We start from the raw sequence: 20,411 nt of genomic DNA, 5'->3' as shown, positions 1-20,411 counted from the left end.
GCAGCACGTTTTGTGCTGTGAAAGAGTTCATAAGAGGAACTAAGCATTGCATTTTCAGTCACAAATTGGCATAACAAGGAGATGCCTCTAGAAAAATTTAATACATGTAGATTCTGTCTGTTGGTTCCATGTTAATTTAGAATCTACATATACACCATGCAACTTAAGAGACATACAATCAGTGTTAGAATTACATAAACTAAAGAAACTGTTTTCAGTTTTATTCTGATTTACCGCTAATTCACTATCTTTAAACAAGATACTGGAAATTCTGAGACTTGTTTTGCTTGTTCCTTTAGGTCCTCTATACAATTTCCAGTTGCAAGGTATGAGACATTGTCAGTGTGAGAACAGATTTGCGTGGCATACTAGGCAGGTCACTCTCATAAATTATAAACAATAGGGGTACAAGCACAGAACCTTGAAACAAACCCCTTGAAATATTTGATAATCCAGAGTTCTTATTATTAAAATGTGCCTTCTGCTTTTTATTGACATGAGTTCTAAATCTCGAATGCCCTAGCTTCATAATTTATCTACTATAATTTGATGGCTCACAAAGTCAAATTACTTGCTCAGATTAATCAACAGGATAATACTAAGCACTAAATTTGCTACTGAAATAACAGTCTTTAAGCTTCATCAAGATTTTATTTCAAAATGTCGTTTAAGGTGTCTTTTCAAAGATGATTGGTCTGTAAATGTTTTTGGACAAAGGTTACAACTAAATGTTTTTCCTGTGTGAGACATCAAATGTCTTGAAAGGCCAGACTGGTGGCGGAAAGATTTTTCACAAAATGGACATTTGTACTGAAAGGTCGTGATATCATTTCCAGACAAATGTTGCCTTGAATGTACTTTAAGACTTTCTTTTTGAGTAAATTTCTTTCCACATGCGTTGCACTGGAATGGTTTTTCACCAGTATGAATCATCATATGCCGGTTAAGGATAGCAGTCTGTGAAAAACTCTTTGAACAGTATTTACAGGAAAATGGCCGTTCACCAGTATGTGTTCTCTCGTGTCGCTTGAAATTTGTTTGATTAGGGCACCATTTTTCACATATTCCACAGACAAATCCTCTTTGCTGATTGTGAACAGAAGTGTGTCGCTTCAGGTCTAGTCTCTTGCTGAACCTCTTGGGACATTTATCACATTTGAAAATCAGTTTGTAATCAGAAACAGTCCTGCACTGAACCACTCCAGATGAACCACAGTTCACATTTCCCAACTCCTTCATGTCAAGGTGTGCTTTGCTGCCGTCCAAACGTTCTGCTGTAATTTCTTCATTTTTCAGTGTTGGAGAAAATATGAATGGCTGATTTCCTGTATATGAAGGATTTGAATTCTGACAATTTTCAGGTAGTTGTAATGAATTTTGAGTATTTTTTTCACTCTTTACCTGAGAATGGATATCACCTGTGCTTGCCACAACAGAATGAACTTCGCTACAAGACAAATTTTCCATTTCCTTCAAACTGTCATCCGATTGTTGTTTTTCACCAGCTTCTAATTCGCATTCTGATGTAGTAGTATCTACCTGTGATGAATTACACAATGATTTATGTACATTTGGAATAAGCAAATCACTCAAATCACAGACTGGGTTAGAACTTGATTTACAATCTATTGTTGTGGAATCTGACAATGTTGGACAGAGGCTTTTATTAATAGGAAATATATCCGAAGAAATCAACTCAGAATTACTGTGATTTGGAGAGCCGCAGACAAATAATGTGGTCGATTTTTCTGTTGTTTCTGTTGCCATAATTTGAAGGTTAAAAAGGTTGCTCTTGACACTGACGAAGTCAGTTTCATGAAATTCTTGTTGATTTGTTTCCTGGAAAGACAAAAAGTATTATCTGTAACAAAATTTACTTTAGATGCTTATTAAGTAAAAATTACATGAAAAAAATTCCTTTTTGGAGCACATAAATACACATGACGTGTTACTACAGTTCATCTTGTAAAATAAAGATTGTTCACCCCCAGTGCAGGTAATTTACAGTAAACATATTCAGAGAATACTCACAGCATTATTATTTGATGTGATATTGCACATAATGTTGCTCATAATTAAAAATTCTGGTGAAGTGCACATAAAGATACTTTACAATAAAATTTCTCATCATTGTCCACACAAATTTATGAAGAATAGCTTCCTAGAAATGGACTGCATCATAGTGTGCAAAGGTTGAAAGAACTGTTAAAATTATACTACAAACATGTGTCTGGACATGCGACGTTGCCATGGTAAATGTTGCTGACAAATGAAAGTTTCTCTCACCACATGTCGTGTGTTCCTTGTGTGTCGCAGACAGTGTAATTGATGCAGTGTACTGTAAGCAGCAGAATGGCCCAGTATTCGTGTCAGGATCAGGCCAAGATGGTGTTTATGTACAGCCAAGCACCTCAAAACAGTTGAGAGGCAGCACACCAACTACATCACACAACATTTCTGGGTGTTTGTGTGAGCATGGGTACTTTCAGACAGATGAACATGCAGGGAGGTGGCAGATTGTGTGTACACGAGATTTGGAGGACCGGATTCCACAGGATTTTGAAATGAACACTCATACAAGCTCCATGCAAGTGGCGCACCAACACGATGTAAGCCAAAGTACAATTATGTGCATGACAACCACTACTATCCCTATCATCTTCAATGAGTGCAAGGATTACCAGCAGAGGATTCCCCTCTATGGAAAACATTTTGTTGGTTTTTGCACCAGACCATCACAATTATGGGATTTCTGTCATCTGTGCTCTTTATCGATGGACCAACATTTATCAAAACTGGTATTATCAATCGGCATAATCGTCATCTGTGGGCTACAGACACAGCACATGTCAGAGGAACTTTCATTCGTCAGTTCAATCTACCGGGGCAATGATGTATTTCTGTACATGTTCATAGGACCTTTTTTCCTCCATTTTCAGGAATCTTTCCCTGCTGTTTGTTGGTTTGATTTTTAAAGGGACCAAACTGCGTGGTCATCGGTCCCTTGTTCCATTGAAACAAGTCCATGGGATAAAACGGAAAACCAACAGTACACACCACAGGAATTCTAGAAACATGAAGCTGAACACACTGGAGACAACAGAAGACAAAAAATGCACAGAGACACAAGAAACAGGCAGAAGAGCTTAAAACAGGAGAGCAGATGACCTAGGCTGGCCGATCACGAGGATAAAAAAGGTTGAGCCAGCCACTCTGCAACATATTAAAATCTCTAACCTAAAAGTACTAGAGTAGAAAGCACAGGGAGACAAGGGACAGGAACTAAAACTTAAACCAAAGAATAAAAACCAGAGTCATGCAGAAAATGTAAAACGAAGTTAGCCGTGGAGGCATCGTCTCCTAAAATTGAAGGAAGTGTGTGAGGACGATTAAAATTCTGTCGCAGAACGGCGAGATGTGGACAGGCCAACAAAATGTGGACCACTATCAGACTGGAACCGCAGTGACAACATGGTGGGGCCTCACGCTGGAGATGATAGCCATGCGTCAGCCAAGTGTGACCAATGCAAAGGTGGCAGAGGGCCACAGAGCCCCTGTGAGAAGCCCGCAGAGAAGACTTCCCCTTGCCCGGAGTTTAGTGGGTGTAACTAAGTTGTGCCATTCAGCATCCCAAATCCTAAAACTTTGTGGCATAACACCAATCAGAGGTCAGGTTTGGGTATACCAATCTCCACTGGCGGCTTACGAGTGGCCTGTTTGGCCACCCTGTCAACGAGCTCATTTCCTGGAATTCCGACATGCCCTAGGGTCCATACAAAGACCACTGAATGACCAGACCATTCGAGGGCATAAACCGACTCCTGAATAGTTGCTACCAGAGGATGGCATGGGTAGTACTGATTAATGGCCTGTAAACCACTTAACAAATCACTGCAAACCAGGTAGGACACACCAGGGCAGGAACAAATATGCTCAAGGGCATGAGAAATGGCCACCAGCTCAGCAGTGAAGACACTGCACCCATCCGCTGTTCGACAGGTGCCGAGTGAGCATAGGCAAAGCCTATGCGACCATCAACCAGCGAGACGTCGGTATAGATGACTTCAGAACCCTGGGACGCGTCAAGTATCGATAGGAAGTGACTGCGGAGTGCCTCAGGAGGAACAGAGTCCTTATGGAAACGAGATAGGTCCAGCCGTAGTTTCGGCCGAGCATACACCATGGAGGCGAATGTTTATGGACTCGTATGAGACGCTGAAAGGAAAGGACTCAAGCTCAGACAATAGGGAGCAGACATGTACAGCGAACATTATCCCTGACTGAGGTTGCCGTTCTGGGACAGGAACCACCATGTTTGCGAATAAAAGATGCTGAGGAGAACTATGGACGTGCGCTGCACAGTTGGCAGCTCCTGATGTGCAATGGAGGGACTCCAGCCTCCACTAGTTGACTGGCCACTGGACTCGTTTGAAAAGCGCCCGTCGCTAGACGAACCCTGCAGTGGTGCACAGGATTATGCAACTTCAATGCTGAGGGCACTAATGAACCATACACTACACTCCCATAGTCAAGTTGTGACTGAACTAGGGCTTTGTACAGCCACAGCAACGTAGAGCGTTAAGATGCCGCCAGCACTTCAGCTTAAGCTGACGAATGTGGGGGAGCCATGTTAGCAGGGCGTTGAAAACCAGTCCTAAAAAAGCGATACATTTCGACTAACCCTAGTGGATGGCCATCAAGAAAAAGTGCAGGGTCAGGATGGACTGTCCATCGCTGACAGAAGAGCAGAAAGTAGGTCTTGTTGGATGAGAAGTGAAACCGATGGGATAGAGCCCATGACTGCGCAGTCCAAATGGCTCCCTGCAGTTGGTGTTCAGCAACACCAATGGTTGATGAACTGAACTAAAGGCAGAAATCATCAGCATATAAGGAGGGCAACACTGACACCCCTACAGCTGCTGCTAGGCCATTTATAGCGACTAAGAACTGTGGAACGCTCAATACAGAGCCCTGAGGACCCCATTCTCTTGGATATGGGAGGAGCTAAAGGAGCCTCCGACTTGAACATGGAAGGTATGGAGGGAGAGAAAGTTCCGTATAAAAATCGGTAATGAGCCACGGAGGCTCCACTCATGCAGCATGGCAAGGATGTGGTTGCACCAAGTCATGTTGTAGGTCCTCCGTAAATCAAAAAAAGCTACCAGATGTTGGCGTCTGGAAAAAGCTGTTCAGATGGCAGACTCAAGGCACACCAAATTATCCGTCGTTGAGCAGCCTTGACAGAAACCACCCTGGGATGGACCCAGAAGGCCCCGAGACTCCAGGAGCCAACACAAACTCCAGCTCGCCATTCGTTCGAGTAATTTGCAGAGAACGTTGGTGAGGCTAATGGAGTGGTAGCTGTCCACCACTGCAGGGTCCTTCTCAGGTTTCAACACTGGGACAACAACGCTGTCTTGCCACTGGGATGGGAACACTCCCTTGCCCCACATGCGAGTCAAGATAGACAGAATATGATGCAGTGAGGCCGCAGACAGATGTTTGAGAAATTGGGAGTGAAATCAGTTAGGGCCTGGAGCTGTGTCAGAGCAATGGGCAAGGGCACTGAGGAATTCCCACTCAGTAAAAGGAGCATTGTACGGCTCAAGCAGGCGCAATGTAAAAGACAAACGCTGTCGTTCTGCTCGCTCTTTCAAGGAATGAAAAGCCGGTTGATAGTTTGCAGATGCAGAACTCCGAGCAAAATACTCAGCAAAATCCTCGGTGATGTCACCTGAGTTGATGCACACTGCCCCATTTACTGAAATCCCAGCACCCCCAGCTGGATTGGGTAACCATAAAGGCGGTGAATCTGAGTCCACACTTGGGAGGCAGGGGTATGAGAACCAATGGAGACAACGTATCTTTCCTAGCACTCTTGCTTCCGTCTTTGTGTCAGGTGGTGGGCATGGGCACGGAGCTGCTTAAAAAGAATGAGAGTCTCCAACGATGGATGCCGCTTACGTCAATGGAGGGCCCGCCTACACTCTTTGATGGCCTCAGAGATTTCTGGCGACCACCATGGCACAGTTTTATGCCGAGGCCTCCCGGAAGAAAGAGGAATCGCACGTTCTGCACTCGATACGATCAACGCAGTGACCTGCTCGACCATCACATTAATAGCGCCATGTGCAGGAGTGTCAACAGTGACAGCAGATGTGAAAGCCAGCCAATCGGTCCTATTAAGGGCCCATAGCAGCAGACGTCCAAAAGTGTGACACCTGGGTACTGACAGGAAGATCGGAAAGTGGTCACTTTCACACAAGTCGTCATGAACCCTCCAGTGGACAGATGGTGATAGTCCCGGGCTGCAAAGCGATAGGTCAATGGCCAAATAAGTGCCTGGACCTCACTGAGATGGGGTCTTCTGTAATTTAAGAGGCAGAGGTCGAGCTGAGAGAGGAGATTCTTGACATCTCTACCCCGGCCAGTAATCGTGGTGCCACCCCACGAGGGGTTATGGGCGTTGAATTCACCCAAAAGTAGGAATGGTGGGGGGAGTTGGGAGATCAGAGCAGCCAATTCATTAGGAGGTACTTCACCATCTGGAGGAAGGTAGACATTGCAGATGGTAAAATCCAAGGTCGTCCTTATCCTCACAGCAACAGACTCTAAAGCTATATGAACAGAAAGTGATTCAGAATATACAGAGGTAAGGACATACAGACATATGCCACCTGATGCCCTGGTACAGTCAGTCTGGTTTTTATTAAACCCCAATAGCAACGAAGGGCAGGGGTCCACATTGCTGGGAACTATGTTTCTTGGAGGGCAATACAGAGAGCAGGTGTTGAGCTTAAAATCTGTCTTAGTTCAGCCAAGTGGTGAAAAAAACTGCTGAAATTCCAATGTAAGATGATGCCGAAATTCCAATGTCAGATGATGTCATCATTAGGCTGGAAAGGCATGAAGTACTCAAGGAGGCAGGTTACGCCTCAGGGTCACCTGCTGCCACCGATTGAGTACATGTGAGAGCGCCATCCTTAGACTTTCGTTCCTCCCATGGTGTGGTCAGGGAGGGGAATGATTTGGGGTCATACGTGTTTGCATTAAATTGAGCCCTATAAACGCTTAGAGACTGCTGGCAGCCGGCCACCAGCATCTGATGTACCACGTTTCATTGTGGGTCGTTCGCCCTGATGCCACCCACTCCGAACAAGGGCCCTCCCCACGGGCACCACCCAGCCTCAGGATGGGCCACCTGGCAGGATGGCCATTGCCTGGAGTCCCGATGCCCCAGGGAGATAGGCATCTACTCCTTGGCAGAATTGGGGAGTTAATGGCGCAGGCATCAGCAGAGTGATCCCTGTGTTGTCAGGGGGCTACAACCAACAGGGTATATGGTGGCCCCACCACAACAGACTGGCTACTGTGCTGGATATTAGGTGCAAGGAAGTCCATGGTCATCATCTCGGCAGAAAGTGACACTGCATAGTGCATGGTGGAAATCGCACCCAGGAATGTATCCTTGACCAAGAGATGGAGAACGAGCGGGACTGCAATGCGACACCGAGAAAGCAAGGTAAAGATCTCAATGCATGATGGACACAATGCACCATGTAAGGCACCCTTCCCCAATTGGCTCGCTCTTCAGAAAAATTTTGAAATATGGAGGTCAAACCCAAGAGGGGACCATCGCATATAGGCCGAAAACTGAGAGACTCCTTTTAGTCGCCTCTTACGACAGGCAGGAATACCGCAGGCCTATTTTAACCCCCGAACCCACAGGGGTATGCAGTTTGTCTGTTTTATTAATGTTCACACTGTGTAGTAGCAGATAGATATCCATACATGACTGCACTTCTAGTATTTGCTAATTTTTTGAACAGATTACACACTGGAAAAATGCAACATATACTTCTCACCACCAAACAATAAGACTTCATAGGGAAGGTCTTGACATATTCATGAAGACTATTCCTTGAAATCATTGGATGAATTAGATTTTTACTGATTTTGAACACATATTTTAATTTTAATACATGCAAGTAATACAGTGCAGTATTTATTCAGTTACAGCTGGTTGGTTACATCTTACAGAAAATAAACTTGATGAGGAGAGTAATTTTTTTCTTCTTAGATTTCAACCCCATAATCTTCAAGTGTACCTCGAACCACGTGGTAGAAGCAAACACAGCATTTGCTGGGCCTGGAAAGCTCTTTAAGAGGTTTTTAAAGATGTTTATGCATGCAAATTATTATTTAGTTTATTTTCCTGTAACATTAGTTACACAACTTTCAAATATAGAGAAAACATTAAAATTACAAGGAGACAGTATGGCTGACCAGAACTCATCTCGAGAAGGTGTAATTCTAGTACTGTCAATAGACACAAAAAAATACATGGCTAGCCATTCAATTTGAAACACCATGAAGGCGTCATGCAACAAAATCAAATTGGTGTTTCAGTATACGAACTATTAACATTTCAGTACAATTGCACAAAGTAGGTGCAAGTGAATACTGTCCATGTTCACTATACAAGGAATGATCATGCAACGAGTTTCTGTTCAGAAATGAAAGAGAACCGTCTTCCAGCATATGGAATGTGACTGTGACAGTATCATGGTCTATAGATGGGTTCAGGAGGACTGTACTCAACAACAAGCAGAATATCAATGGCCCAGGCACTAGCACTTAAAAGGACAGACATACTGTCTAGTAATGCAGGATTGTACAACCGTGTCATGTGACACAAATGAGGAAATGGGCTTGTTTACAGGAAGACAAAGGTTCACATAGGTAGAGCTACTACATTTGGAGGTTCACAGACTATCAGCACAGTGACTGTTGTCGAGGCAGCAAAGAGACGCACACTGATAGTGGCGGGTCAATGACACTAGACACAGGACTGGCACTGTGTCAACCTTTTAGATGTCTCAGTTCTATGTACATCACCAAACTGGACATATTCATATATGCTTGCTCTGAGGAAAACAATGCCAGGATGCATTCACATTATCATACAGGTTGAGGACCTGGTGTGATGATATGAGGTGCCTTTGCACACAAAATATGTTCACCTCTGGAGGGACGCTGGCGCAGTACTACGGCACCAAGAGGGTGTTCGGGCACAGCACGTTATTTGCACAGCTTGGGACAAGACCATTGATCTGTCAATTGTTAATTAACGAATTTAAGTTTGTGAGTAATGGATTAACTTTTATGTTAATTTTATAAAATACTGACAGGCTATCTCGCTTTTATTAAAATTCTCTGAGTACATTAATTGTTAATTATGTACTGCCATTTATGACACAAATGGCACCGCGCTATCCACAGACATCATATTCCGAAAAATCTGTGGTCATGTAGGTGTGGGGCTGCACTGGGATGTGTGCGATTGATGTAAACAATCAAGTGTGAGCAAGAATAGGTAGGTGTTTGCTGTTTATTGTTGTTTGTTTACTGAATTCATGTTAAGCATGATTTTTCATTAGTTGATTGACGGTGGAAATTAAATCATGGAATCAGATTCTAGCTCTACAACTGAAGACAATCCGTGGGACAACAGTCAAATAGAAGTAGTAAGACAAGAATGGAAGAAGCTTCGAGGCATAGAGCTGGGGAGGAAGAGTTACTTTGAGTGGGGCATTGGCAGAAGCAGCAACAATGAATACAGAGAGGAAGATTTTTAAGCCTGTCACTCAGCGTAAAGAATAGAGTATTAGTAACACATCAGTAACAAATGAAGCCCACAGTATCGTCAAAATGTGGCTGGACATGAAATCAAAAGACTTATTCAGTGATGTAATATTTCTTGGGGAACAGGTTTTAGTAAATGTATTTGTTAAGTTCAACACCCTATACCTTCGAATGCTGCAGGTGAATAACTGTTTACTATGGGCAAAGACGTTTTGTCTCCTAAACGAGCCTCGCTCTAGGAGGAAAACTTAAACATGTTGATGCTCATGACGGGAAATACGCAAGTTATGTCAGATGACATCTGATTCTCCTGTGATTTAAAATTAGACAAGTAAATAATTATAAAACTAAATAATTAAACTTTTTTATTTACCATTGATGACCTACCTAAACTTACTCAAACAAAGCATTTTTATTTAAGCAACCATGTTTGATTCACTTGCTAATAAAGTTTACTATAATGAATTAATAACTTACAATTAATTTCCGATAAGTCTCCTGTAAAGCAACTCTTTAACATTTTCAAAATTAACTTTTTTAGTAATGGATTAACAATTAACAAAGTTTCTTTTTGATTAATGTTAGCCGGCTATTGTTATTTTGACAGCAGGCATTACATTCTACATCTACATTTACATCCATACTCCGCAAGCCACCTGACGGCATGTGGTGGAAGGTACCTTGAGCACCTACATTGGTCTTCCCTTCCATTACAGTCTCGTATTGTTCGTGGAAAGAAAGATTGTCGGTATGCCTCTGTGTGGGTTCTAATCTCTCTGATTTTAGCCTCATGGTCTCTTCGTGAGATATACGTAGGAGGGAGCAATATACTGCTTGACTCCTCAGTGAAGGTACGTTCTCGAAACTTCAACAAAAGCCCGTACCGAGCTACTGAGCGTCTCTCTTGCAGAGTCTTCCACTGGAGTTTATCTACCACCTCCGTAACACTTTCACGATTACTAAATGATCCTGTAACAAAGCGCGCTGCTCTCCGTTGGATCTTCTCTATCTCTTCTATCAACCCTATCTGGTACGGATCCCACACTGGTGAGCAATATTCAAGCAGTGGGCGAACAAGTGAACTGTAACCTATTTCCTTTGTTTTCGAATTGCATTTCCTTAGGATTCTTCCAATGAATCTCAGTCTGGCATCTGCTTTACCAACGATCAAGTTTATATGATCATTCCATTTTAAATCACTCCTAATGCGTACTACCAGATAATTTATGGAATTAACTGCTTCCAGTTGCTGACCTGCTATATTGTAGCTAAATGATAAGGGATCTTTCTTTCTATGTATTCGCAGCACATTACACTTGTCTACATTGGGATTCAATTGCCATTCCCTGCACCATGCGTCAATTCGCTGCAGATCCTCCTGCATTTCAGTACAATTTTCCATTGTTACAACCTCTCGGTATACCACAGCATCATCCACAAAAAGTCTCAGTGAACTTCCGATGTTATCCACAGAGTCATTTATGTATATTGTGAATAGCAACAGTCCTACGACACTCCCCTGTGGCACACCTGAAATCACTCTTACTTTGGAAGACTTCTCTCCATTGAGAATGACATGCTGCATTCTGTTATCTAGGAACTCTTCAATCCAATCACACAATTGGTCTGATAGTCCATATGCTCTTACTTGGTTCATTAAATGATTGTGGGGAACTGTATCAAACACCTTGCAGAAGTCAAGAAACACGGCATCTACCTGCGAACCGGTGTGTATGGCCCTCTGAGTCTCGGGGACGAATAGCACGAGCAGGGTTTCACACGATCGTCTTTTTCGAAACACACGCTGATTCCTACAGAGTAGATTTCTAGTCTCCAGAAATGTCATTATACTCGAACATAATACGTGTTCCAAAATTCTACAACTGATCGACGTTAGAGATATAGGTCTATAGTCCCGCACATCTGTTCGATGTCCCTTCCTGAAAACGGGGATGACCTGTGCCCTTTTCCAATCCTTTGGAATGCTACGCTCTTCTAGAGACCTATGGTACACCACTGCAAGAAGGGGAGCAAGTTCCTTCGCGTGCTCTGTGTAAAATCGAACTGGTATCCCATTAGGTTCAGCAGCCTTTCCTCTTTTGAGCTATTTTAATTGTTTCTCTATCCCTCTGTCATCTATTTCGATATCTACCATTTTGTCATCTGTGCGACAATGTAGAGATGGAACTACAGTGCAGTCTTCCTCTGTGAAACAGCTTTGCAAAAAGACATTTAGTATTTCAGCCTTTAGTCTGTCATCCTCTGTTTCAATACCATTTTGGTCACAGAGTGTTTGGACATTTTGTTTTGATCCACCTACCGCTAAAGTCAGTAAATAGAACTTTACTTTCGAATTCATTGAACGTCTCTCGCATAGCCCTCCTCACACTACATTTCGCTTTGCGTAATTTTTGTTTGTCTGCAAGGCTTTGGCCATATTTATGTTTGCTGTGAAGTTCTCTTTGCTTCCGCAGCAGTTTTCTAACTTGGTTGTTGTACCACGGTGGCTCTTTTCCATCTCTTACGATCTTGCTTCACATGTACTCATCTAATGCATATTTTACGATGGTTTTGAACTTTGTCCACTGATCCTCAACACTATCTGTACTTGAGGCAAAAATTTTGTGTTGAGCCGCCAAGTAGTCTGAAATCTGCTTTTTGTCACTTTCGCTAAACAGAAAAATCTTCCTACCTTTTTTAATATTTCTATTGACGGCTGAAATCATCGATGTAGTAACCGCTTTATGATCACTGATTCCCTGTTCTGCATTAACTGTTTCAAATAGTTCGGATCTGTTTGTCGCCAGAAGGTCTAATATGTTATCGCCACGAGTCGGTTCTCTGTTTAACTGCTCAAGGTAGTTTTCAGATAAAGCACTTAAAAAAATTTCACTGAATTCTTTGTCCCTGCCACCCATTATAAACGTTTGAGTCTCCCAGTCTATATCCGGCAAATTAAAATCTCCACCCAGAACTATAACATGGTGGGGAAATCTACTCGAAATATTTTCCAAATTTTCCTTCAGGTGCTCTGCCACAACAGCTGCTGAGCCAGGGGGCCTATAGAGACATCCAATTACCATGTTTGAGCCTGCTTTAACCGTGACCTTCACCCAAATTATTTCGTATTTCGGATTTCCGTCAATTTCCTTCGATACTACTGAACTTTTTATCGCTATAAACACACCTCCCTCTTCACTATCCAGCCTGTCTTCCTACAAATTCACTGGGGAGGCTGTGCTTTATCTTCATGGTCCCCCAGACATTATCTTTCAATGACATAATGCAAGATAGTTTGTTGCTGGTACTGTCCTGACCTAGCTTGATACAACTGCTACCCTGCCAGCATGTTCTGCAAATTGCTCAACAACTGAAATCATCTGGTCTTCGATTGCTGAGAGACTAGCTTGCCACTACAACTGATGAATTTTGTATAGAGTTGGAAGCATTGCCATCCAATCTCAGTTCAACTTGATGCCTCACCAGATTAGAAACACCCCTTGCTGCAAGAGGCTGCAACTGTGTCTAAAACATTTTGCCCCTCTTCTACCTCCAAAACAGCTGCAAATTTAATCATGTATTCTTCTTACTATACTATGTACACACAATAAGTAAAATTTTGTTATTTTCTAACATTCCTGGTGTTGCAATTTTAATGGCTAGCTATGTAGTAAAAAAATCTATTCCATGCTTTTGGAAGTGTTCCTTCATCAACAAGGAAAGACAGATAGGTTTCAGAAGGTTGCGGAGGGATATGTCGCTCATGCAGGAGGAGAGTTTATACATCCAATGAGTGCATTTCATGATCTGGTGACCCACATCATGAATGTATCATAATATATGGAATGTGTCAGTTTTAAAAGTTCACTGTGGTTACAATCATGGAGTTATGTAAATAGTAACAACCAAACTCATATTAAAGTGCATACTCATGTTACAGTGCCTACAACTATATTCTATAACAGAAATATAAGTGTTACAGAAAATAATAAGACCAGGAAATTAATCTGCTACAGAAAAATAAGCATGTTTACAATAACAAATAAAATGTACACAATTAAGGCTTTGGGAATGTATCTGAGTGTGGATTCAGGAATTATTCTGTGATGTAAAGTGGCCCTTGCTATAGGAACTGACTTACTTAAGGTTGAAAAAAAAATCATGGCTGTGATATACACTATTACATTTAAAAATGGGCTTTTTTTCTTAAAAAAAATACGTTGTTGAGAATATCTATGGTGTAATGCATGCGAGTATTTCAAGTTCCTTGAAAGGATTTCTGTATGTGGCTCTCGGGTGGACACCACTGATGATTCTTATGGCTCTTATCTGTGCATATATTGTAGAACTTTTCTAGGCAGTGGCTGATTTCTCCAAAATATGTTTCCATATGCCATAACAGCATGAAAATAACCATAATAAGCTAGCATAATAGATTCCACACTTCTGTAAGAGAAAACATTAGAAAAGACAGTATTTTGCACAGATCATCCACAATGTCATTTAGTTGGCTATCAATATGTAGGACCAGATATTTTGAAATATCCACCATAGCTATTTGCTGGTCACCTAGTTTTTCTCCTATTTCTCCATATTTAGAGACTATATGAAACTGAATAAAATTTGTTTTGCTGTAATTAACGGGAAGCCCATTTCTGTTAAACCAGTTTACAGCATCCCTAAAAATGGTGTTAACAGACCACTTTTTCCTCCAAAATTCAGAACAGAATGTGTATCTATTGGCAGTACTTGGAATTTTGTCTCCTGAAAATAAGTTCTTGTAAGTAATTCTGTCTACTTGTAATTTTCCATATTTCTTACGTGACTTTTTCCTTTTAATATAATTAAATAAAGGTTATAAACTTCTATTTTTCTGAAACGCAGAAGAGAAGAATTGGATGGTGAAGGATGGACAGGAGAGTAGGTCACTCATAATATGGGCTAACAGTGTGCAATTGTTTGAACTGAATGTTTCATGTTACACTAGTACAAAGACTTTACTATTTTATTAACTGGTCAAAAGACTTAGCTCAGAATATTTTGCCTTGTGCATAACTAACATACAAATGTCTCCCAAAAAGTACCAATACTCACCACATATATCTTCCATCTTGTACGCTTCATGAATAAAAACTGTTTAATGACCTCTCATATGATGCCAAAAGTATTACTGGTACAACACCACAGTTTAAGAGACAATAGTTGTGGTGTCACCGCCAGACACCACACTTGCTAGGTGGTAGCTTTAAATCGGCCGCGGTCCATTAGTACATGTTGGACCCGTGTGTCGCCACTGTCAGTGATCGCAGACCGAGCGCCACCAGACGGCAGGTCTCGAGAGACTTACTAGCACTCGCCCCAGTTGTACGGACGACTTTGTTAGCGACTACACTGACTAAGCCTTTCTCTCATTTGCCGAGAGATAGTTAGAATAGCCTTCAGCTAAGTTAATGGCTACGACCTAGCAAGGCGCCATTAACCATTTCTAGAGAGAGTCTCACTTGTATCATCAAGAACGCTGTATACAAATGATGGATTAAAGTTAAGTATTCCAGAAGCTACGTACTTTTCTTTATAGCATTCATTACGTATCCTGTTTCAGACCTCACGCCATCCTGCGTGAGCTTATAGCGTGCATTTCGGTCTCCTCAAGATACACTGTGTCGGCACTTCTGTCGACACATCAATAGTAGAAATGCCTTCTCAAAAAATATCTTTTTCCAGCAGATGAATTTTTTATATAAGTGAGGAAGGGAAGGTTTATCTTGCGTTACAACAGTGGAATACTGATACAAATATTATATCAAAGCTTCAATTTCTTGCAAAATAATACATACCAAATAATTTACAAGACCTGGGTGTGGGCTTGGCACCTTAAGGCAAATCCAAAGGTCATAGGTCAGATTACCTGTCAGACCTAGGATTTTTTCTGTTGACTATCACTTTTTAATCTCTAGCAGTGGTACATTAAAGTGAAAAAATGACATTTTATAATGGTTAAGGATGCACATTACACTGAATTGCCCCAATAACTGACTAAAAAAGTCAATTCAAAGGTCAGAGGAGGACAACAGCATATCACTTTCAACACAAACGTATTTAATAAAAATTCTGGGTTGAGGGCAGATTTATTTTATGTTTAGTTGTGAGATCTACAGTAATTATTGCAATGACTTAATTTATAGTAATTAACTGACTGCAATTACATCATTTCAGATATATAAATGTACATTTAATATATAAATATACAAACCATGTAGTTACTTAAAGGTTTCTGTTGCACGTCATTGTAATTACACCACAAAAACATGACTAATTCCATATTCTAGTAATTCATTTGCTGGCTGGATCAGGTGAATGCATATCAAAATTGAAATAAATACAAAATTAAAAAAAATGGAAATGTTACTGGATTAAAAGCCAAGACAAGTTTCAGTTTTACAAATGACAAATTCTTGATATTTAGATATGAAAGGTAAACTTGAAGGAAATCACACGAGGTACATGAAAGGCAAAACAAGGACAGATACAAAATGAAATAAACCAACAGAAAAAAATGTTCCATAGGAAGGCAGATGCTGGAGAAATAATGGTAATTTATAATGTAAAAAGAACAGGGATGGAAGAAAGGCTATTGAAGATTATGATGGAGAAAACAAGGAGAAAGAGACTGTTACAAATTAATATCATGTTGATGAGGAGACAAAAGTAAATTTTGGTAGAAAAGTTTCCATTTCAAGAGTTATCTCAATATCTTATTTTCAGTCTTTCTTCCAACTTTGGTCAGACCAGGCTTGCAAAGAATTTCTTGTATTTCACACAGATAAATACTTGTAAATACAATTTCAGCACAGTAAGAGAATACACCTCTAATCTGACCAGGGCAGCTGAAATAGTTCATAAAACGGTGTCTTACTGAGAAGCAAAACAAAAGTTTAGTATCCGTAAATCACTGACTTGGAGGAAAGTTGAGAAAATTCAGCTGAACAACTATGGTAGGCCTCCAGTATTTAATAAAAAGCAAGAAAAAGAAAACTCTGAGTGCATAGGCATAGCAACAGAGTGAGGTTTTTCACTCACATCTTTTGATGTAAGTTGCATTGCCAAAAGATTTTTGGAGAAAAGTGATGTGAATTCATCTCACTTCAAAAATAATATGCCAGGCAAGAAAAGTATAAAATACTTCAAGGAGAAGTAAAGTCCAATGTTAAAAAGGTGTATGTCTACCAACATAAAACAAGCAAGGTCATTGGAGTCTCCCAACATGACAGGAAAGTATTTTCGAGAAGTGTCACAGATCCAGAAAGATGAAACCATGATGCTGTAACTGAAAGCCATAGAGAAGAGTTAGGAAAACAAAGAAGAAAGAAAGTAAAATTGAAGACATAGTCTTGCACAGATGTAGAGAGACCTTACAAAGCGTCACTATATGGCAGTTCCTTGGATGGTAAAGGTGATGCTTCGTGATAGAAAACAACACCTCGATGGACCCATGGCTGTGAATGAAAATCAACCACCACATTCAATCTAACTTACTGATTTCATACTTGGTGGATTTCTTTATTTACCATAGGTGGCACTGCCTTATTGCAGCACTGTCTGTACAGGTGGGAGAGTTTGTGAGTTCTCATGAAGCAGTGATCTATACCAGCGGCATCATAGCTACTGGTTGGTCTAACCTATTCAGGCATGTGGACAACCCAGTGGCACAACATGCAGCAGAGCACAACATGCGAGATTTCAATGGCTGCTTCACAACCCGTGCCATCTGCATCCTCTCCACCACCACCAGTTTTTATGAGCTGTGCAGATAGGAGCTATACTTACGGCACATACTTCACTGCCATAAATTTCCTGGCCTAAATCTAAGGTAACCCACTGCTACCCCCCTCCCCGCCCCCCCCCCCCCCCCCCCCCCCGCCTCCTCCGCTAATAATAGTGTGTGTGCGTGTGTGTGTGTGTGTGTGTGTGTGTGTGTGTGCGCGCGCACACACGCGCACTCACTCACCCACTCTCTCCACCCTCCCAGTACCCCACCCAATCTGTATCCCCCCATCAACTAGTTGTCTGCTGTTATATATCACCCTGGTCTATGAAATTGCATGTCCAGCCATACGCCACCTGTCTCCTCTACCTGCACCCCTAGTTAGCCCACAGAAGGCTCACCACTCTCCCATGAGGTGCTAGACACTTCCCAAACCCCCTCCCTGCCTCCCATCTCTCCCCATCCCTCACCTCCCCTCACCTCAACTCACCCCCACCCCACCCCACCCCTCACCCCAGTACAGTCCCTGTAGGCCAGGAAAGAGCTGGCAGTCGACTGAGCAAAATGTTAGGAGACAGGATCGTGTGCGAGTGCGCGAGTGTGTGTGTGTGTGTGTGTGTGTGTGTGTGTGTGTGTGAGTGAGCATGCACATGTGTGTGTGCATGTTTTTCCTGCAAACTTCAAAAGGAAGTGCATACCAAGCGCTAGGCAATCTCTGCACCTTTCGTTTGGTACCTATCGATGACGCAGAACTTCCATCACACTTTCCACTAACATGTGTTTTGTTATGTGTTTTGTTATTTTTTGTATTAACCAATTCACTATCTTTTTTGTACTTATGCTTGAACAGATAAAAAAATCTACTCGGCTAGTGGCAGCAGGAGAGCAAACACATAAACGTATTAAAGTTTGTAAGCTTTTGAAGCCAGCTGCTCCTTCTTCAAGCAGAAGAGTTGAAGGGAAAGTAGGAGGGGTGAAAAGGGCTAGTGAGGTCTAGGAAAAGGGGTAGAGTTCAGAAAAGATGCCTGGAACTACAGGTCAGGGGAGACTTACTGGACAGGATGAGAAGAAAAGAAACATCATTGGTAAGATTAAATTGCAAATCAAATAAATTTATTTCATAATAAACCTTCACTTGCTTAGGTTGTTTCATTTGGAGTTATGTACTCCTATTATTTCCTTTTCTTCGAATAGAATAAAGTGTTCTTGAACAAGATTTTGAAACACTTTGGGCAGATATGACCCATACCTCCTCCTCTACACTCACCTTCAATATTCCACAAATAGGAGAGTTCTGGTTGTCATTAATGACAAACAACTGAAGCTGTATATTCAGAAGGTCATAATTGTGTACAGTTAGAATCATGGCCGAAATTTCTGCATGGGATCGGTTGCTGGGAATGATATCTTGCAAGTGAGCTTTTTGTTCATAAAATATCAGTTCAGATTGGTGATGTTTCGTTGTCAGCGCTGTACCGAATTTTGACACTGACAGAGCTTCAGAATAATTTTATACTGCTGTCACTGAACATTACAACTTACCGCATCTTTGGCAGCTCTCAGTAGTTTCCTAAGCTTAGTATCTGCTTCTTCACACTTCTGTCTGAATCTGTATGAGCTTTCCAGTTGGTGCATGCAATTGTAACATACTTCTGATGGCATTCCATCTCCTTCAGATACCTTAAAAAATACAGTGCAATGATAATTTAATAAATGGACATAAGTCATACACTTCTTTCAGTACTAAATAACAGCCAAACTTCTGCTTCACACACATTTTATTTAAAATGAACTGGCAAACAGATAATAAAAGTCTTAAAGTTTATCTAGCCTTAAACTCTCCATTTTGAGTATAAGTCCTATTACCCCTACAGAGGAGACGTTGCGTCACAGAAAGACACAACAAAAAGACTGCTATACATGTGAGCTTTCAGCCAAATGGATTTCTTCTATCATGCTTCACAAGAAATGACTGTATGAAAGAAGTCAGGGGGACAGGAAACCAACTGGAATAGGCGAAGAATATCCATATGTAGCAGAGCAGGATATGTCCAGCTACAGGGATATCGTGGAATGTCATAGGTAGATTCATACCCGAATCAAAATTAAGATATTGGGAGCAGAGAGAGCCACTAGAAGCAGAGAATGAAGAGGTACTGGAAAGAAAGAACATGTAATTAACAAGTCTCTCATGATACTACGGGGTCAAAATAGACCCAGTGAATAAATAAATAATATAATGTTTTAATAACAAGTGGCACATTTTTTAGCTGAGTAGAAATAAAAGAGGAACACAATGAAGTAACAAAATTATGATGAAAAGCTCTTAGGTTACCAACTGGATGGTAGTGTTTAAATATGTTGACATTTCAAATGAATGTCATACTTGTCAACTTTTGACGAAAAAGATCACAAGATGAAGAGGATTATAGCAATTTTTAAAATACCATGGCATTTCAATAGTGCCACATGGATGGAAAACAGAAGTAATTGTGAGGAAAGCCCACATCCACATGTGACAAAATGATGCTCCTCATATTGTGAAGAATGTCACGATATACCAAACTTTGTTTTGCTACACTGTAATACAAGAAATCAACATTGTATTGTGATCTCCGAACATAACACGTAATGTGAATATGTGTTACCACTGTGCCTTTCAAATACTCTTTTGTGAACTTCTTCCTAATGATTTCAAAAGATGTAGAGACGGTATCATTTGTTTGTTATGGTCCATGATCTTACAGTAGCCACACAGAAAAGGCCAAGAAGTACCTTCAGTTTACCAGCAAAAAACAGAATGTTGTTTCTTGTCAGTGTTAAGGTGGAGATACATGACCTGCAGTTTTTTACAGTTAATAGATTCAGAAAAAAACATTATTAGTCAAGATTGCAATTTATAATTTTTATTGATATAAGCCTATTACAGATTGCAATCTTGATAAATAAAAGATTTATGTTAACCCAATAACTGAATAAAATACACTATTTAGTCTCTGGA

The 20,411-nt window shown here is 41.1% G+C and overlaps 1 protein-coding gene across 4 annotated transcripts in view; it reads right to left on the bottom strand.

Annotated features, from left to right (window-relative positions):
- Positions 1-631: 631 nt before the first annotated feature.
- Positions 632-20,411, bottom strand: part of LOC124616977 (zinc finger protein 454-like) — a 54,824-nt gene continuing 35,044 nt past the window's right edge. For all 4 annotated transcript variants that reach the window (XM_047145228.1, XM_047145229.1, XM_047145231.1 and 1 more), the window contains exons 2-3: positions 18,953-19,090; positions 632-1,839 (exon numbers count right to left, since the gene is read on the bottom strand). In XM_047145228.1, the coding sequence (XP_047001184.1) occupies positions 643-1,839; positions 18,953-19,090 (1,335 nt within the window). In that variant the 3' untranslated portion in view covers positions 632-642. The remainder of the gene's footprint in view (positions 1,840-18,952; positions 19,091-20,411) is intronic.

The sequence above is a fragment of the Schistocerca americana genome, chromosome 1 (assembly GCF_021461395.2).
Source record: "Schistocerca americana isolate TAMUIC-IGC-003095 chromosome 1, iqSchAmer2.1, whole genome shotgun sequence".
Taxonomy (NCBI): Eukaryota; Metazoa; Arthropoda; class Insecta; order Orthoptera; family Acrididae; genus Schistocerca; species Schistocerca americana.
The sequence above is the reverse complement of the archived record's forward strand: the minus strand, read 5'-3'. Positions and strand labels throughout refer to the sequence as shown.